General features: G+C 58.2%; 2 protein-coding genes and 1 pseudogene across 4 annotated transcripts in view; 2 read left to right on the top strand and 1 right to left on the bottom strand.

Moving 5' to 3' along the window:
• ADISSP (adipose secreted signaling protein) overlaps positions 1 to 838 on the top strand; it is a 13,159-nt gene extending 12,321 nt beyond the window's left edge. The window contains exon 6 of the mRNA XM_081833158.1: positions 192 to 838. Within this exon, the coding sequence (XP_081689284.1) occupies positions 192 to 292 (101 nt within the window). The 3' untranslated portion in view covers positions 293 to 838. The remainder of the gene's footprint in view (positions 1 to 191) is intronic.
• A 389-nt stretch (positions 839 to 1,227) lies between these two features.
• The window catches only part of HSPA12B (heat shock protein family A (Hsp70) member 12B), a 17,880-nt gene continuing 1,005 nt past the window's right edge, over positions 1,228 to 18,102 (bottom strand). The window contains exons 2-13 of one of the 3 annotated variants that reach the window (XM_006742596.3): positions 14,925 to 14,984; positions 13,025 to 13,122; positions 11,901 to 12,025; positions 8,846 to 9,032; positions 8,433 to 8,537; positions 8,034 to 8,150; positions 5,920 to 6,094; positions 4,927 to 5,013; positions 4,380 to 4,484; positions 4,009 to 4,267; positions 3,443 to 3,546; positions 1,228 to 2,816 (exon numbers count right to left, since the gene is read on the bottom strand). In XM_006742596.3, coding sequence (XP_006742659.1) covers positions 2,179 to 2,816; positions 3,443 to 3,546; positions 4,009 to 4,267; positions 4,380 to 4,484; positions 4,927 to 5,013; positions 5,920 to 6,094; positions 8,034 to 8,150; positions 8,433 to 8,537; positions 8,846 to 9,032; positions 11,901 to 12,025; positions 13,025 to 13,122; positions 14,925 to 14,967 — 2,043 coding nt within the window. In that variant the 5' untranslated portion in view covers positions 14,968 to 14,984 and the 3' untranslated portion in view covers positions 1,228 to 2,178. Of the gene's footprint in view, positions 2,817 to 3,442; positions 3,547 to 4,008; positions 4,268 to 4,379; positions 4,485 to 4,926; positions 5,014 to 5,919; positions 6,095 to 8,033; positions 8,151 to 8,432; positions 8,538 to 8,845; positions 9,033 to 11,900; positions 12,026 to 13,024; positions 13,123 to 13,346; positions 14,873 to 14,924; positions 14,985 to 18,102 lie in introns of those variants that run through there. The other 2 variants (XM_081833151.1, XM_081833152.1) reach the window with 2 other exon arrangements.
• LOC115944061 (ubiquitin-like FUBI-ribosomal protein eS30 fusion protein pseudogene) lies at positions 9,921 to 11,196 on the top strand (annotated as a pseudogene).

The following is an 18,102-nucleotide window of genomic DNA, read 5'->3' as shown; positions in this document are numbered from 1 at the left end:
GCTTGGCCGCACCGGGTTTTTGCCCTCCCTGTCTGGAAGAGGGGTCCTTGCCTTGGCCCGGGGTTCCCAGGTGCCTTCTCCCCAGCCCCCTAGCAGGGCCCAGAGGGAGGGTGGGTGGGGGGGGGATGTCTCCTAAGAGTGGGTGGGGCCAGGGGCCAGCCTGGCATCCTCATTTGTCACCTACCTTGCAGACCGACACCACGGCACACCCATGCTGCTTGATGGGGTCAAGTGCGTGGGTGCTGAGCTAGAATACGACTCAGAGCACAGCGACTGGCACGGCTTCGACTGAGGCCTGCGGCCCTGCACGCCTTGGGGCCCCACAGCCTTAAACCCCACCTCATCTCCCCGAATGCTATGTGACGGTGTGGCTTCCTCGCCCCTCCCCGGGGTGGGGAGGCAGGGGTGGGGTGTCCAGGGGCTTCTCACCTCTGCCTTCATTGTGCCACCTCCCTGCCTCTCCTGTGTCCTCCTGTCCCACTTCCTCCTCTCCATGAGCCTCAGTCTCCTGCTGGAAGAAATGGGTTGAGCTCCCAGGGAGGCTATCTGAGGGAGGGGTACGCCTGGAGTGAGTTCTGCCCTCCCCCCACCCCAAGCCATAGGGGCTCTAGCCAGGGCTTGGGAGAGGAGACAGCTGGCTAGGTGACGTCGCCATCACTCCCGTTACTGCTGCAGCTCTCTGGCTTTTGCCGTGCCCCCTCCCTCTTTCCTCCTGCTGTCCGCGCTCAGGAGGAGGGAGGCACAGCCCCAAGCCCTAACCCCCAGGTCTGTGTTACTTGGTTTTTAAAGGACTGATTGGGATAAAACCCTAAAGAAATAAAACTTTCAGTGGATACCAGAGGCCAGCCAGTGTTTGTTCTCCAGGGCTCTGAGAACACCCAATCCTCCGCAGATGGGCTAAGGAACAATTTTGGATTGTATCATTCTTTTACGAGGAAGGGGCACTCGATGGTATTCTAGCACCTGGCCCCCAAAGAAGTATGCACGCTTGGTATTTTAGGCCTGGGAATAGTTGACGAGTTGGGATGGGGAGGGCCTTCTGCCTAGGCCAGATGGGAAGTCTTAGGGAGTGAGGTCTGTTTGGGATGTTTGACAGAGAGAGCAGCACCCCCTCCTGGTCAGTTCCCAGCTCTGCGCAGAGCTGAAAGCACTCTCCCTTTTTTGAACCCAGCCCCGCCTCCACTACTCTGTTGGGGTCCCCTTTGTGATGTACCAGCAGGCTATACCTTCACCTTAGGCACAAATGCTTTATTGTCACCTTAGGGTTCTCAGGCAGGTGGGGCAGTTGCAGGTCAGGGGTGGGCAGGGAATGTCCCAATGGCATAGTGAGTTGATGGCAGATCCAGGATCAGCCCTTCGTTCTCCTTCTGTCTCTCGACAGCCCCCCCAACCCCCACTGCCCTTCGGTGGCTGGGATAGGGTGCACGTGGGTCATTCATGGGCTTCTTCAGATGAATTATCTGTCCTGAAAGGAAGGCCCCCCCCAGCAAGCTCCCCCTACATCCTCTCATAAGTGCCTTCATCCTGCATCCTCCTTTTTAGCCTGTTAATTGAGAAAGTTTAAAAATTAACAGTCATACCTGGATGGTCAGTACCACACCCAGGAAGGTCCTGTACCCCTGTGCTGCTTGTGCTAGCCTCCAGCCATTTTTCTGCACCACAGGGCCTCTCTGCCCAGCGCCCTGTGCTGGCTGAGCCTATCAATCCATGTACTGGGCCCTTCAGGCCCAAGCCCTGCACATCCTCTGTCCTCCTGCTGCCCCTCCTGCAGCGGCCCTGCGCCGCCTCTCCCAGCTGCCTCCACTTCCCACCCCCCACCCCCCAGTTCAGGCCAGGGCTTGGTCTGCTGCTGCAATCTGCCTTCGGGGTCACGTGCCCCCTTGTGGGCGCACCGTCTTAGGAACCTCTTCTGACTCTTTGATCTCAGCCCTTGGCAGGGCTCTTCGGCCTTCCAGTCAGCCGACCCGGGCCCAATTCCAAAGCGAGAGTTTGTCCCTACCCATCCTGCGACCTCATCTCACCGGACAGGAGGGCGGGGGAAGAGGCGCTGACTTCAGAACCAGCAGCTCGGTCCACGCGAGCCAGCGCCCCAGACTCCCCCGTCACCCCAACCCTTCGACCGCAACAGGGCGGGGCCTGGCACGGGGTGGGGATGGGGCTGGCACGGCGCCCGCGCGCTCAGTTGGAAAGAAAGTCTATGGCGGCGCGCACGGAGCGATTTGTGCTGACGTCGACGGCGGTGACCTTGATCTCGGTGTCGCCAAACTGCATGGCGGCGCGGATCTCGCGGCGGCCGGGGGACGCGCCGTCGGAGGGCTCCAGCTCGAGGCTGAGCGCGCCGCACTTGCGCACGCCCGGGTCGGTGATGAAGCGCGCGTCCTCGGCGGCGCAGCAGTACAGGTTGATGAGCACGCGCCGCTGGCCCGGCCGCGCCGGGCAGTAGCTGCGCCGCACCTCCTCGCCCAGGGCCACCGACTGCTCGGCGGCCACGAAGCGCTCGAAGACGTCGGTGCACCAGCGGCGGCCGTCGCGGACCAGCAGTTTCTCAGGCGGGTGGCGCCCGGCCACGAAGCGGTTGAGCACGCCCACGCCGTAGGTGAGCGGCGAGCGGCGCACGCGCACCACGCCCGGCGCCTGCCCGAACAGCACCGCGCCCTTGAGGATGGTGAGGCCCACGTCGTGCGGGACCACCACGCGCAGGCCGCGGGCGCCCAGCGCCGCCTGCACCGCGTGCTGCAGCACGGCCGACTCCGCAAAGCCGCCCACCAGGAAGAGCAGCTTCACGCCCTGCACCTCGGGCCGCGCCAGCAGCGCCTCTGCGGGAAGGGGCGGGGTGGGGGGGGGGAGAAGGGAACGCGAGGTGAGAGAGCGCACAGGCCTCCGAGGCCGCCGCCCTGCGGCCACAGGCACCTCCCCTCCGCCATCCTGTACCCAGCTGGCAACTAGAAACTGGTTCCGTCACCCTAAAACGGTAGCCGGGTTCGGAGGAAGAAAAACACCGAGAGTTTTCATAGAGTGCTTCGGCAGTCTTCACGGGCTCTGCTTCCCCTGCACTCTACCCCCTTTCCTCTCGCACCACGACGTGGAGGGCGCGATAAGGATATGCATTTTCATGTACTGAGTGCCTCCTGCCGACTGTGCACATCTCTAGTATTTCAGCTCCCTGGGATGACAGTTTTGGGGACCCAATACTATCACCCCATTTTATAAATAAGGAAACCGAGGCATCAGGGGTTCTTTCAGTCAGAAGAGAGACTATACACATCATCCCTCCGAGTTCTTAATACCCACGACACTGTGTCCTCCAGGTGTTTCAGGTGATTCTGGGTCTCATTCCAGTGTATGGATGGGTGGAGGCTTCCAGGCACTAATGGGGAGGAATCATTCCTGCATCTGAGTGTGAATGTGGGGGTCAGTGGAGGACTCAAGCTCAGGCACTCACCTATGTGCTGGATGATCCCACTGACCGTGGGCTGAAAGAGCTCGTTCATGGCCTCGCAAGACATCCTGAGCATCCCCTGCGAGGACCACTTCACGAAGTTCACGCTGTTGGTGAAGGGGGCACAGGCTTATCGGTGGGGTCTGGGGTTCTACCCCTGCTCCAGGCCGGTGGGCCTGGGCACTGACTGCATATTGTGCGTTCTCCCAGCCCCACTCCCTCAGGGGCTTTAGGTGCCTGCCTGCTCCAGTTCCAGGCATGAAGCCCCAGGAGAGGAGCCTCCCTTTGTCTCTGGGCAGAAGAGCCAAGGCACACTGGCTGGCACAGGGCGTGTGTGTGGCGGGGTGGGGTGGGGTGGGGTGGGGAGGCTGCCGCGGTGCGGGGAGGAGAAAGATGTCGGCCCTTCCCCCAGTTCCGGCCGCGGATTCTAGCTGGGATGCTCATGCCCCTCTCCTACTGTCGGCTGGCAAGAAATGTGCACGGGGCAGGTGGGGCAGACTCTGGGGCCCACATGCTCCCTTGCAGGGGCTTTCCCCATCCGCAAACCCTGCTTGAGTCCCCGGACCCACCTGCTCCGGCGCAGGGCTGTCTCCACGTTGTGGCCTCGCTGTTTGCGGTAGAAGTCGATGAAGGAGAAAGGCAGCGAGATGTTGAGCGCCCCTGCGCGGTGCGGGCCCGCCGTGCGTTTGCGGGCCTCGAAGGCGATGGTCAGATCCACCCAGGCTGCCGGCCGTTGCCTTTTGAAGGTGGTGATGAAGTCCTCGCCGAAGATGCGGCCCAGCAGCTGCTCAAAGGCCAGGTCCACGCCCACCGCGCCATAGGGGCCGCCTGGGGTCGGGCAGGGGATAGAGGGGGAGTCAGTGCAGAATCTGCCGCCAGGGGGCGTTGGCGGGGCCCGGGCGCGCTCGGTACCAAGGGTGTTGCCTGGCGGGCTACTCACCAGATGCCTTGTACAGTTCCTTGAGGGTGCCATGCGGCTGCTCCAGCTGGTGCACGGTCAGGTCCACAGTGCCTCCTCCGCAGTCTGCCACCACGTAGCGGTCTCCTGCGGCGGCGAGCGTGAGCACGCACTCTTGGCCCGCTTTGCACCCTCAGCTCTGCTTCCCTTCCAGATTCACCCAGCCCCCAGCCCTGCCCCAGACCCGAGCCTTGCCTGCGGGGAGGATGGGGGTGGGAGTAGCTGTAAGGGGCTTCCAAGTGCTTAAACCTTAGGCTACCGGGTAGGGACGCAAGGTTTTGGGGGAAAGTGTTTCCAGGACTCTGCAACTTCATCCGTGGAGAATCCCCAGGAGAAGTGGGAGTCAGGGGCGCGGCTGAGTGGTGTGGGGGTGCAGGTGATCGTGACTGCCAGGTTAGGTGCAGCTGATGGAGGAGTAAGGGCGGGGTTTCTAGGGGCTAGAGCCCACTTCGCGAATGTTCCCTTGCCCCCTATCAGTGTACGTTCCCCGCAGGACCCGAGAAACGCCCCTCTGTCCCTCCTTCCCCACCTGCTTGCATCTCTGCCCACAGCTCTCCGACGCCAGACTCCACCAGGAACGTGCGGCTGTGGCGGGACCGGCGTAGCTGCTCGCGGGCTGGGGGTCGAGGGACAGCAGGACAGTGGGGTTAGAAGGAGGTGCCTCTGCTAGAACGCTCGGCACCCCCCTCACCAGCACCCTCCATGAGCATCTGGACCAGCCAGTTCTCCTGAAACTCTTGCTCTACTCTAACTAGGAGAAGGCAGTGCTGAACCTCAAAGGGTCTGGAAGAACCCAATGGGGTACGCTCCAGTGTTGGGACCAACAGCTGAGGGGAAGTATTTCTGGCTGCAGGACATTCCCTTAATGCAGGCTGGCTCATGGCAGGGCAAAATTGGGGTTAGGACAGTTTGGCTGGGGGAGGAGTTCCTGGGGGATCCAGGGGAGCCCAGGACTTGGGACCTCTTCTAGTCATGGGAGACAGCATCTGGGAGAGTGACTAAGACTGACCACAGCTGTCTCAGTGCCCAGTCCTGGTACTGGGGCTTGAGCTTGGTAGCAGGAACTTGGGGCTATTGTGGGGGGAATGGGGATGACAGCTATGTACCAGGATGGGAGAGGTGGCTGATTCAGGGGCTGCTGAAGAGAAAACTCTTGGAAGACCACCTTGGTTCAGAGTGGGGGCTGACTTCCTCCCTTGTCAGCACCTCCCCTCGGGACAGGTTGTTTCCCCTACCTTCAGATTGAGGACTGGGGCTGAGTCCTACCTTCCTCAGACAATGATCTCCTAGGGCAAGGTGAGATCTCTGTCCTCAGATTGGGCTCCCCCAGCTCAGGGCCGTGCCTCCTCCCTCAGCCTGAAGTCCACCAGAGATGTTTCTGCCCTCTCAGATTGGGCTGGAGTGGGGCAGGGGGTTGTCTCCTCTTGATGTCGGACATGGCCGAGCCTCTGGCCTCAGTGACCCTCTGACCCTCCCAGGGCAAATGTCATACCACTGGGTAGTGCCCCTTGGGGCAGCTCACCCTGCCGGAAGCTGGAATCGATGGAGCGGCGCTCACCCAGGCGTCCACTGCCTGGAGCCCGGCTGCTTAGGTCCAAGAGCTGGTGTAGACGCAGCTTGCGGCAGTAGACAGAGGCGGCCTCTGGCTCCAGGGCGATGAGGAGTTGCTCTGCGTCCTCCCTGGACACCAGGCCAGCCTGGGGATAGGTGGTGGGCAGGGCCAGGGAGCTCCATGGGCCAAGTGTCACACCTCAGATGGCACCTCCGGGCAGGCAGCCAGGGCCTGGGGGGCTCCCCACCTCCTCCCCATCACACCCCAGCCATGGTAGGCCTCTCAGGCCCCTCCATGCTGCACAAATTTGGAGCTCCCTCATAGCTACCCCGTGACTAGCCTGGGGAGGGGCACGGCCACAGCCAAGAATACCATGGGGTTGCCCAGCAGGAAGAGACTAGACAGTGAAAACCTAGAGCACCTGGGATCTGCCCCTCCAAGCTGCCCAGGGTGGCCCAGGCTCTGGCAAGGTCCCCTTCACAGGTGCAGGGCTGGCTAGCTGCGCACCGGCTGAGGGTGTTAGCCCAGACTCTAGCACAGTGTGTACGGGGTGTAATGGCCAGATCACCAATTAGAGCAGATGGTGTGTGCGTGGGGAGGTCCCCTTTGGCTCACTGAACCCTCTTCCTTCACCAGGCTGGTGTCAGACAATAGCCACACTCCCCACTCTCAGGAGAACTTTGTTCCCCAAGAATCGGATATAGGCACCAAGAGACAAACAGTGAAATTGCAGACACCAGGCCAGGCCAGTTGCGGGGAGAAAAACACCTGGGATCTGTTACTTCCTGTATCAGGACAGGGGATCCCTCCCCCTGTGGGAAGTATTTTATGGTTTTGTGGGATTCCCTGGATTCTGTGCAGGTGGGGGTTGGGGATGGGTGGGTATGGAGACTTCCCGCCCAGGGCCAGCCCTTCCTGAACTGGCAGCCTGGGACCAGTGTGGGAGGAAGCAGGTTAGATAAACCGGCAGGGGGCACTGCGGGGGGGGGGGGGGTTTGTTTATTCTGGCTGGGCACAGCCTTGCTTTCATCCTGGTCTCTGCAGGGGGGATGCCCACTACCTCAGGGTTAGCTCCTTCCGGTGACAAGCGTAGGCACCCACAGACATGGCACCTGAGGCATGCCTGGCCCACAGGTGTGTGGGGGTTGGGGGCTCTGGTATCTTCCAGGGGGTGCACCGGCAGGCCTTTTGGAGGTCCTCGGGTGTCCCCCAAGGCCCCAGGGGGAGGACCAAGCCATGAGTCTTCTCTGGGAGGCTGTGCTCCCCTTCCCCCCATCTCACTAGAGGTGGGGGGACTTGAGTTGTGCGCCCCCCCATTCTCCAGACCTTTGGGCATCTCTTACGGTAGGAAGCCCAGCAAGCATTGGTCCAAATCACCTCCCTTCATAATTTCATCGCCCTGTTTCTCCTGCTCAAAGACTGACAGTGGTTGGGGCTCGGTGGTGGCGGAGTCCCTGGAAAATACTGGTGCTGGCTGAAGCGGATGTTCTTGGTGCCCTGCCCAGCTACTGTGTGTTGGCTCCCAGCTGCCCCCTTCTCTGGAGAACTGCCCTCAGCTGAATGGAAACCACCTCACTTGGAGAAGTTTCCCCCACACCCCCGGGAACCAATGACAGGCTGATACGGATCCAGAAAAAGCCAAACGCCTTGCCTCACTGTGGTCAACTGCTGGGTACAGCTCTTCCTCCAGTCCTCTCCACGGGATCAGGCTGAGGCTAGACTCCAGCTGAGACCACGTTCCTGCTCAGCTCTTTCTCCTGCCCATTTCCCTCACTCTTTCTCCTGAGAGCCCTTCTTCAATACGCTGCATGCACAAGAATCCTTATCTTGCGCTCTGCTTCTAGGAAACCTGACTTAAGACACCGGCTAGGCTGGCCTGGGCTGTGCCTCTCATCCCCTCTGCTCTCTGTTCAGCAGGCTCGCACCCTCTCCTGGTGGCAACTACCCTCCAAAATGCCCAGCAGGGGAAGGCCGCAGGTCTTTACGCAATGACTGGTCCCAAGGGTGGTGGGTAAAGGAGGGTCTTGGGGTCCTCCCTGGAGCCCTCCTGAGTGACGCCCCCTGCTCTGTCTGCCCGTCCTCACCAAGTAGGCAGCCTCACGCATGAACTGCTTGGCAGGCTGTTTCCAGATGGCGGGCACCGTCAACACCCAGCGCACAGTGTCCTTCTCTGGCAGCGATGGGCACTGCTCCCTCAGCTCCTGCAGCAGGAGGGGGCAGCAAGGGGTAGGCTGGCTTGGGTTGGGGGTGAGGTATCTTCAGCCTTCTATTTATGGGAGCTGGAGTTGCTAATCAAGCCTCAGGAAGGACTTCCCAGCTGAGTGGGAGGAATTCCTAACGCCCCCCCCCCCAACACCTGTATGTCCCATGCAGGCTCCATCCAATGGGAAGGCAGGGGCTGGAGAAGATGATTTCTGACCCCTGCTGGATAGGCTGAGAGGAGACGATGGACCTGGGGGTCCCTGCCCCGGGCCGCAGCGCACCTGAAGGGCATGCTCCTTGAAGAAGCGCAGGGCATGGGCGAACACCTCCAGGGCAGGCATTTTCTTTCCATTTACAGCCTCTAGCTGGGTCTTCAGGGTGAGATCCTGGCAGGGTCATAGGCAATTCTGCAGAAGGCCATAGCTCTGCCCCCACTTCCTGACGACCCCTCTCTGAAAATCACCCCATTTCCTGCTGCTTCGCCTCTGGAGTGTCCTCGCTAATCCCACATTAGTTCTGTCCCCAGCCCCTCTCGTCAGCCCCGCCTCTCCTCTAATCCTGGCCTCACCCCCTAGCCCCGCCCCCTCAGCCTCTCCTCACCTTTTACCTTTGCTCCCCCTCCGTGAGCCCCTCCCTTTCCACTCCTGGCCCCGCCCCCCTGGCTGGAGCGGCCCGGAGCCAGAATGTGCCTTACAGTGGTGCTGTGGATCTTCATTTTGAACTTCTCGAAGTAGAGCCAGTCCCGCGCCTCCTCAGGGTCCAGATCGTGGTAGTAATCGCGGGCGGTGTAGCCAAAACTGTGAAAGGCGCCCTCCGGGGTCAAAAGCAGGCAGGTGGGGGTCTTCTGGTGGGCCACTCCTGGGTCCCCGCCCTCCCATTTCCTGTGGAGGCACAGGGCTGTCAGTGTGGTCGGCGAAACCCTCCCTTCGTGGGGTTGGGTATCGGGCTCCGGGATCAGCTGTGTGATCTTGGGCAGGCCACCTAGCTTTCCTACATGTAATATGGAAATAATAATAGTACCTACCTCTTAGGGGTCTTGTGAAGATCGTGCTTGGCATCCCCTTAAATCTCCATAAATGCTGCTCATTGGATCCTGCCTATCCATGGGGCCACTGGACCCATCAACATCCTCAGCTCCTGCTTCCTCCCATGAGGTATACCGTTGGACTTCGCCTCCCTGTACTCTTAAGCAGCAGCAAGCCATCATCCACCTGCCTGGGTCTGGCCTCCTGATGTATCCCTAGAGGACCCTCGCAGAGGCTTTCTCCCAGCCAGACGGTTTGCCTTCCTCTAGGCTATCTTCCACCGCCAAGCTCCTTCAAGGCATCGATCATTCCTATCTAACCCACCTTGGCAGCTACACCCAGTTGACTGCACCTCCAGCAGGACCCCAAAACCTGAATGAGATTCCAAACCTCCCCATCTGCAGGTGCCATCTGGAATTCCACCCAGAACTCCTTGTCTAGTTCATTGGCCTGGCAACTTCTTTCTCCCCTTCCTCTGCCTTCTCTGATGCCCTGACCCCTCTAGGCCAAGCTCATCCCTGCAGCCTTTAGGGGAAGGAACTGGGAATCCAGGCAGAAGGAACAGCATGTGCAGAAGTTTAGAGGTGTGGAAGAGCCAGGAGAACCAGCTATAGGCTGGCTCAGTGTGCAGCTGGAGAAAATGCAGGAATGTTAAAGTCAGCTAAGGAAGAGCATCAAGTGCCATATCTGAATTCTGTCTTGATGGGTTTTAAGTAGGAGAATGAGGAATCATAACCACATCTGCCATTAGAAAGGTCACTGGTTGACCTTTGTGGTGGCAGCAGGGGTTACCGGCATTCAGTTGCTGGTACGCAGCTTTCTGTTCACGCCCAGGAGCTACACACCCTTGAGGTGACTGGCCAGGGCACGATAGCCCAGATCAAGGCTCACACAGACTTGGAGGGCATCACTCCAAGGAGATCAAGCCCTGCTCCTGGCAGGCACACCCCTAGACGATGAAGCTACCAGGGCCAGTGTGGGGTGGAGGCTCCGACCACTCTGGAAGTAACCATCCACATGCTTGGAGGTAAAGTCCATGGCTCCCTGGGCCGTGCTGGGAGAGTAAGAGGGCAGACCCAAAGTGGCCAAACAGGAGAAAAAGAAGATAGGCCAGGCCAAGCAGTGGATGCAGAACTGGTGTTTGTTAATGCTGTGCCCGCCTTTGGCAAGAAGAAGGGCCCCAGTGCCAACTCTTAAGTCTTTTGTAATCCTGGCTTTTACTAATAAAGCCACTTAGCCCAGTCAAAAAAAAAGAAGAAGAAGAAGAAGAAGAAGAAAGAAAAGAAAAGAAAGAAGAAAGAGAAAGAAAGTTCACTGGTCCCCATGTGGCAACAGCCTGGAGGGGAGGAAAAATGGAGAAGGAAAACCAGAGAGGAGGATATTGCTACCATCCAGGTGAGAGAGGGTGCGGCTGAACTTAGGGGTGGTGGCCATGGAGAGAAGTGACTGGGTGTTCCAGAGATATTAGGGAGATAGAAATGGCAGGTCTTGGTGGCTAGTAGGGGTGGGGAGGGTTTGGGAGGAAGCCAAGATACCCTCCAGTTACTTCCTGTGACTGTCCCCTCCACAGGACAGCGTCCTTTCTTGGTCCTCAGGCCCAGCATGGAGTCCAGCATGGTTTCCGTCATGTGTGCTGACGAGCATGCCAGCTGGGATGCCCTGGAGCTCCTAGAGGGCTGTAAGTGCCCAGAGCCTTTGTGGCCTTATGTGGATGTGGACGGAGCAGGGAAGGGGGAAGGACAGTTCATGCTTATGCAGCTGAAGTCCCTTGTATCTTTGGGGAAGTGACCCTTATGTTTGTCTCTCCATCCACCCTGCCATCTACCCTCCCAGGCCTTGGGAAGCCCCTCGGCTCCCCGATCCCGGTCGGGGTTGGAGCTTTGGGGTCTTCTAGAAGGGTCTTCCACCTACTGGCTGCAGCTTCACTAAGAATCCTGATCCTTCAAAGGATCAGGGTCTTGAGACCTGGAGGGCAGTGTCAAAAAATGTACTGTTCAAATAAAGCTCGACTACATCAGAATGGGTTTTTTGCCCATCTCTTTCCTAACAACTGTGTGACCTGTTAACTCAGCGAACCCTCTGATCCTTCACGTTTTTGTCCTTCACTGAGGTGTTCAGCCTAGGAATCTGCCTGTCTACCACACACAAATCCCAGCACAGGTTTTCAAGGAAGGCTATTCATTGCAGCACTTTTTGTAATAGTGAACAATTAGAGGGGAAGAAACCTCCCAAAACTATCAATAGAAAAATAGACGAATCATGACACATCTGTACGTAGGACACTATGCAACTATTAAGAGAAATTGTGGCTTCAATAGGAGCTGATAGGAAGAACAGGCCTGTTAACTAAGATGCGTGCCCTGAGCCCAAGGGAGCCGGGCGGCTGCCTTGCTTTTGTTGTTTGCTTGGTTCCTTTATCTTTTTCCTTTTTAAAGAAAAAATAAAGCAGGTGGATTTGAAAGAAAAAAGAAAAAAGAGAAATTGTGGCTTTATGTGTTGACACGAAACATCTACAAAATAATGTTGAAAGTTTAAAGTAAGGCAAGTTGTAGGATATCTCACTTTTATTTAAAAAACACATATATGTGCAAATATGCGTGTATGTTGGGGACGGAGGGAGCTCAGGGCAGACTCCATGTGTCCTCAGTGACAGTCCTTCTGAGACCAGGCCCATCCCAGGGAGTGAGGACCCCCGCCCCCGTCTCCCAGCCCAGCCACCCTCACCTCATCATGTGGATGGCTTCAGGATCACTGGCAAAGCTGAAGGCGTAGCCACTGGAGGTGGTCCCGAAGTCGATGGCCACCACCACGGAGAAGGGAGCACGCTGGGGGGCCCGGACCTCGGGCTTCTGTGAGGGTGAGACCCAGAGTTAGGCAGCAGCCAACAGCTGCATGCCCGAGCCCCTCCTCTCCTCTGGCTGTGGTCCAGACTGGCCCTGCCCCAGTCACCTGCCCGGGCTCCCCTCCCCTTCCCAGGCTCCAGGCTGAGCCCCAGAGCGACCAACTGCTCAGAATCCCAAGGCCTCTCAGGTCACCCTCTGCAGCTTTTGGCTTAAGCTCCTGCTTTCTTCTTTGGGTTCTCTGCCTGCCTTCTGCCTGGCCAGCCTGAGCCCCACCCCCCTCACAGCTCCTCGGGGCAGCTTCAGTAACACGTGGACCTGTGTATATTTGACCCCCCAGATCTTTGTGGCCACAGTGAGACAACCAGACTCCGTTGGTTTTATGGCAGAGGAGAAAGGCCTGTGCACGGGCCCACCGTGGTTCCTTCCTTCTCCCAGGCCAGGCCTGGGCTCCCTGAGAACAAGGGGATCCCCGGGGCTGGATCACTAGGGTGAGGCCATCCTGGGTGGGGTGACCCAGGGAGTTTGAGGGAGGTTTATATCCTGGATACTTCAAGCTAGTAGTTTCCAAACTAATTTTTAGCAATGTGTCTTGTCTTCCCCAGATATAACTTGTATTCAGGGAGGGCTGTGGTCCACAGGAGGGGGAGCAACTCTGGGAGGCCCACTGCTCTGAGGACCTGAAGTAACTACATGCTCAGAAGTCTCCCTGCCCTAGGCAGGCTCTGGTCCATGGATGGCATCCTGGAGCGGGGCTGTTCGGGTGTTAAGTTACGTTAGTCACCTGAGTAGAACTGTTACCCCTACAGTCCAAGGTCACCTGAGGCTAAGTCTTCTGGGGGAGACATAACTGGAATGTGCAGGGGCAAGAGGCATGGCGCCACCCCCAGGCCAGCCCGGGCCCTGCCAGGGATCTGCCAGACACATCATAATCCAAGTTCTCTGGAGCACGACCCCTCTCCATAGCACCCAGCCTCCCACCACCAGGATCCCTGCTCCCAGGCTTACTGGAGACTGCGAGGGTGTGAGTGGGGCGATGCCACAGCTTTCCTGGGTTCGTGGGGAGCCAGGCGGGCTGGGCACGGGGGACCGCTCGGGGCTGGAGCCTGCAAAGAGAGGGCAAGTCACTCTGGCACAATCAGGGTAGGGGCTGGTGGCTGGGCACTGGGAGGTTCTCCATCAGTCCTTGCTGCGCTGAGGCAAGGGGCACCCTGCTGGGGGAGGAGGACTAGTGGGGGAGGGGAGGAAGGACAAGACGGGGGCAGGGGCAGACTGAGGGCCTGTTATCAATTTGAGGTGACCTCCCCCTGAAGGGTGACCCATGCCTCACCTGGTGACTCCTCATCTCCCCAGCATCCCTCAGACGCAGCAGGGGAGGGGAGAGACAGAGAAGCATTATGGGGGATGGGGGAGACTGAGTGCAGAGAGAGAAGGGCAGGAGAGATGGGGTGGGTGGGCTCCTGGGGTGGAGGTGAGGGTGGAGGGTAGAGAAACCAGAAAACGTGGGGAACTACAGACGGAACTGAGCAGGAGGTAGGGCTGCTCCCCTCCCTGGTAGACTTTGGCCACATGGTTCTAATCAGGACCCAAAGGAGCCACCCTCCCTTCCTCCCTCCCTCCACTAAGGGCCAAGGACAGGCCCAGGTGGTGGGGATCGAGAAGGGGAATAGCACTTCTCCCAGCCCAGCCCTCAGCTGGGGGGTGTCCACAACACTAGGAAGTTGGATTCTGAGCCGCCCTTCCCCATGACACACAGAAGCCTGGAGCCAGCATTTGGGGGCAGGAGGCCCCACTGAAACCCTCTCACAGGCCCAGGACTGAGCTGGACCTTTGCTGGGAGGAAGCAGAGCAGCTCCAGAAGGCAGCCCAAAGCCTGGCTTGGAGGATCACGCAGCTTAAGGGCCTGCCTGGCTGGTCATCCCTAGGTGTGGGCTGGTGGCTCATCACCACCACACTGGGCTCTGCTAAGGCCCCTGCCGGGGGTACTGGGGCTGCCCTGAGATTCAGGTGTGCGGACAGGGAGGTGGCCCAGGAGGCTGATGGGGTCTGGTGTGAAGACCTGCGGACACGTCGAACTGGTCTGGCTGGCTTTAGGCTGAGCCAGGGCCCGGGGCCTGTGTTCCTTCAGCAGCTGTCCTGCCCCGAGCCCTGACAGGTCCCAGTTTCCCCGACCTTGGGGTACGCGGGAACATATGTGAGGAATGAGGGGGACTCAAGGAAGTGCCAGGACCAGGCCAGAGTGTGTCTGGAGGTGTTGGAGGGGCAGGGTAGGGGGGTGGCTCTCCCAGGGCTCCTTCTTTCTAGGCAGCCGGCACAGGCTTGGGCCCTGCCACCAGCTCCAGCCCGAGGGCCCGAGTTGCTGTGGCTGGAGCCTGGGAAGGGAGGCAGGAAGGAAGGCCCAGCCCACCAGGTCTTTGTTAATGGACTTCCTGAGGAGTGTCCCTCCTGCCTCCCGGCCTGCCACCCCTGCAGAGAACGCGGAGCCAGCTCCCAGACCCGGCCACAGGCAGATGCGGGCGTATACATGCAGGGTTCTGTGCGTGCAGAGCCAGCTGCCAATACACACTCCCACACAAGGCCCTGCACACAGAGACCTGCCCACAGGCAGGCAGACACACGTGCGCGCACACACACACACACACGCACGCTCATACCAGGTCCCATGTACACAGACCTGCTCAAGACATGCACATGCACACAGTCCTGGGCACACACACACTCACAGACACAGTCCTGTGTGCACCAACCCCCCCCCCGCCCCCCGCACAGACACACTCGCTCAGCACCGTCTTCTGGGAGACGCAGCCGTGTGCAGACTGGGGGTGGGTCGCGGTGCCCGGGTGAATGGGGTGGTGGGTCAGGGCCAAGGCTGCAGGGGGTGGGGGGTGCGGGCAGGGGAGAGTCTTACCAAGGTACAGCCCCTGCAGGCCCATGTCCGGGACAGCCAGCATCTTTGCAGGCCCTGTGGCTGTGAGCAGGAACAGACAAAACAGAACGGCATTTATTTGTTCTTTTGTTTCCTCTCTGAATGCTTATTTATTTTATTTGTTTACTTTTGGCTGGAGCCCTTTGAAGCGAATGCCAGGCATCATGTTGTTTCACCTATAAATTCTTCAGTACATCCCGCTAACAGAGAAAGACTTTAAAAACATCGTCACAACACCGACCTGATGTGTAACAATATTAACAGTAATTCCTCAGGCTCATCTAACGTTCAGTCCCACAGTCCCCGCTTGTCTCAAAAACTTAACAGTGGCTTTGTTGCAACCAGGATGCTCCTAAATGTTTTCAAGCGCCCAGTCCGTGCCAAGTGCTTGCAGACATCAGCGACCCAGAGAGACACTGCTCCTGCCCCCGGAGGCCCACAGCCTGGTGGGAAAACTGATCATAGTCAGATAATCACCCAAGTGAATTTGAGATTACAAACGATGCTGTCAAGGTCACAGCTGGATACCAACCAGGCAGAAAGGCTTGGTACGGCTGGAGAGAGAGGCTGGGCTGGGCTGGGCTGGGCTGATCCTGTAGGCAGGCCCCTGGGGACCCTATTTTTATTTACTTATTTATTTATTTATTTATTTAATTTTATTTTTGAAGATTTTACTTATTTGAGAGAGAGCGAGAGCACGAGCAGCGGGGAGAGGCAGGGGGCAGGGAGAAGCAGACTCCCCCCGCTATGCAGGGAGCCCGATTTGCTGAGCTCGACCCCAGGACCCTGAGATCATGACCTGAGCCAAAGGCAGACGACTGAGCCATCCAGGAGCCCCTTAGGGCCCCTATTTCAGATCCGGTTTTATATGAAGGGCAACAGCAGATCTGGAAAGGTCTGAAGTACCAGAGCAGAGGTGGGGGCATGACTAACCTTGCATTTTAAAAAGCCCCCCTGGCTGTATGGAGGGTGCAGATTACAACAGGCGGCAGGGAAGCAGAAGCCCTATCAGGGCTCCAGGAGACAGAGGATGGTGGTGGCTGTGTGTCTTGAGACAGAAGTGGAGTTCTGAAGTTAGAGGTTAAAACCAACCGGGCTGACAGAAGATGGCCGGATTGGATATGGGGGCTTAGGAAGAAAAAGATGTCAAGGGTGACATTGTCCAATTTGAGCTATGAGGTGGACAGTGAGGTGGACACTGGCGAAGGTGGGGCTGGCAGGGGCAAGGGGCAGAGTTCTGGGTGCAGTTTTGCAACTGCCAAGAGAACACACCGAGGAGCCAGATGATGTATGATGCAGAGGTCAGAGAGAAAGCGGAGGTGGAGAGGCGCATTTGGGAGTCACGGTCACGGGAGGCCTGGCGGGGAGTCGTGGGGGAAAAGAAGGGAGCACCAGCACAGAAAGCTGGCTGGAGGAAGGCTGGCTGCCCGAGGAGACTGGAAACCTGCTATGGTTCCGGGAAGATCTCAGATCTAAGAGATGCGCCTGAAGCTAGATGCCTTTAGAGGTTATTCGATGAGCCTCGAAACACCTGTTTTAATGGCCCAGGGCCAGCATTTCGGCAGAATGATGGAGATGGGGTAGAAGTCAAGGGAGCCTAGGCAAGGAGGGAGCACAGGGGAGGAGATCGCAGCGGGCACTTCCAAGAAGCTTGGCTGACCTCAGGGGCTGGTGTGAAGGTAGTAGCTGGAGGAACAGCCAGCCTGAGGAGGGGAGGATGGGTTTTCATTTTCTTCTCTATGATGGGAGGAACCTGAGTTTGTGTCTGTGAAGTTCTAGGGGCCAGGCTAGAGGCAGCAGCACTGCAGCCCCCGAGAGCTGTCAGAAATGCAGAACCTCAGGCCTGGACCAAGAACCACTGCGTCAGAACTTGCATGTTAACAAGATCCTAGGGGGTTCTGGGCACAGTCGAGTTTGAGAGGTGCCACTCGACGTGTCCCTGGGCCAGTCATCATCCACGCTATTGGCCTCAGCTGCAGGCCTGGCAGCGCCCCCCCCCCCCCCAAACAAAGGTGAGGCTGCTCAGAGCCCACTCCGTCTCTGTAGCCAGTGGCCCGAACAGGAGGTTTTGCTAACAGAACACAGGCAGACACAGGTCTGGGCACCATCACATGCAATCACACGCATGCACACACCCTTGCTCACACACAGCTGACACAGCCCAGCCCAGGGAGACGGACACTCAGACATGTCCAGAATACTCCCCCACGGCCAGCACCATAGAGATTTCCAGACACATGCAATCCTGCTATCAGCAGAAGCGCTCTGCTGGATGCCCAGGAATGAGAATCACGGGAAAGTTAGGGGCTGCTTGTGGGTACTCGGAGCAGCAGGGTGGTGCTAAGAAAAGGGAAAGCAAATATCGGGCGTGCATATGAGCCTTGAGAGCCAGGACAGGGGCTCAGTTCGGGTGTTCGGGAGGTGGTTCTCCCCAGCCCCAAGAGCTGAGTCTGCATCTCTTCCCAACTCTGCATTCATTGACAGGACATGGGCAACTTGAAATCAGCCATAATGGAAGCATTTACACCACAGAAATTGGCAAACACTATAGATTGGGTTTTTCTCCCTCTGACAGAGTTGATGGTAAAACATTTACCAGCACACAGCTGGATCAAGTCCACAAGGGAGAAGCTGACAACCCTGTGTGTACATTGTTTCGATTCTGCAGCTAACACTGAGCATTTCTTTGTGGCAGGCTCTGTGCTAAGTGGTTGAATGAATGAATGGATTTTCTGGACCAACGCTATTGTATTTGGAGGAGAATCAATCTAGAACCACCAGGAAAAAAAAGACTCCGGAGTCACCACTCTAAGCTGGATTCCATGTCCAAACTGTGCGCCTACAATCCTCCCAGCTATCTGGAGCTGCTCCAGTTATCTCCCATCTCTGAGTATGTGGGCACAGAGTGCTCCTACTCGGGGGTCTCAGGGCGGGCCAAGGGCCTATTATGGCATCTGGCCAGAGTGCATCATGTCACCTCTCTCTGCTTCAGTGTCTCTCCTGTAAAATGGGTCACACAGGGGGCTTGTTAAGACTGACAAGTTCAGGGGCACCTGGGTGGCTGGGTCGGTTAAGCGTCTGCCTTCAGCACAGGTCATGATCCCAGTGTCCTGGGATCGAGCCCTGCATTGGGCTCCCTGCTCAGCAAGAGCCTGCTTCT

The sequence above is a fragment of the Leptonychotes weddellii genome, chromosome 10, assembly GCF_054177405.1.
Source record: "Leptonychotes weddellii isolate Sample4059 chromosome 10, ASM5417740v2, whole genome shotgun sequence".
NCBI lineage: Eukaryota > Metazoa > Chordata > Mammalia > Carnivora > Phocidae > Leptonychotes > Leptonychotes weddellii.
Note: the sequence above shows the minus strand (reverse complement) of the source record. Positions and strands in the feature narration are given on the sequence as shown.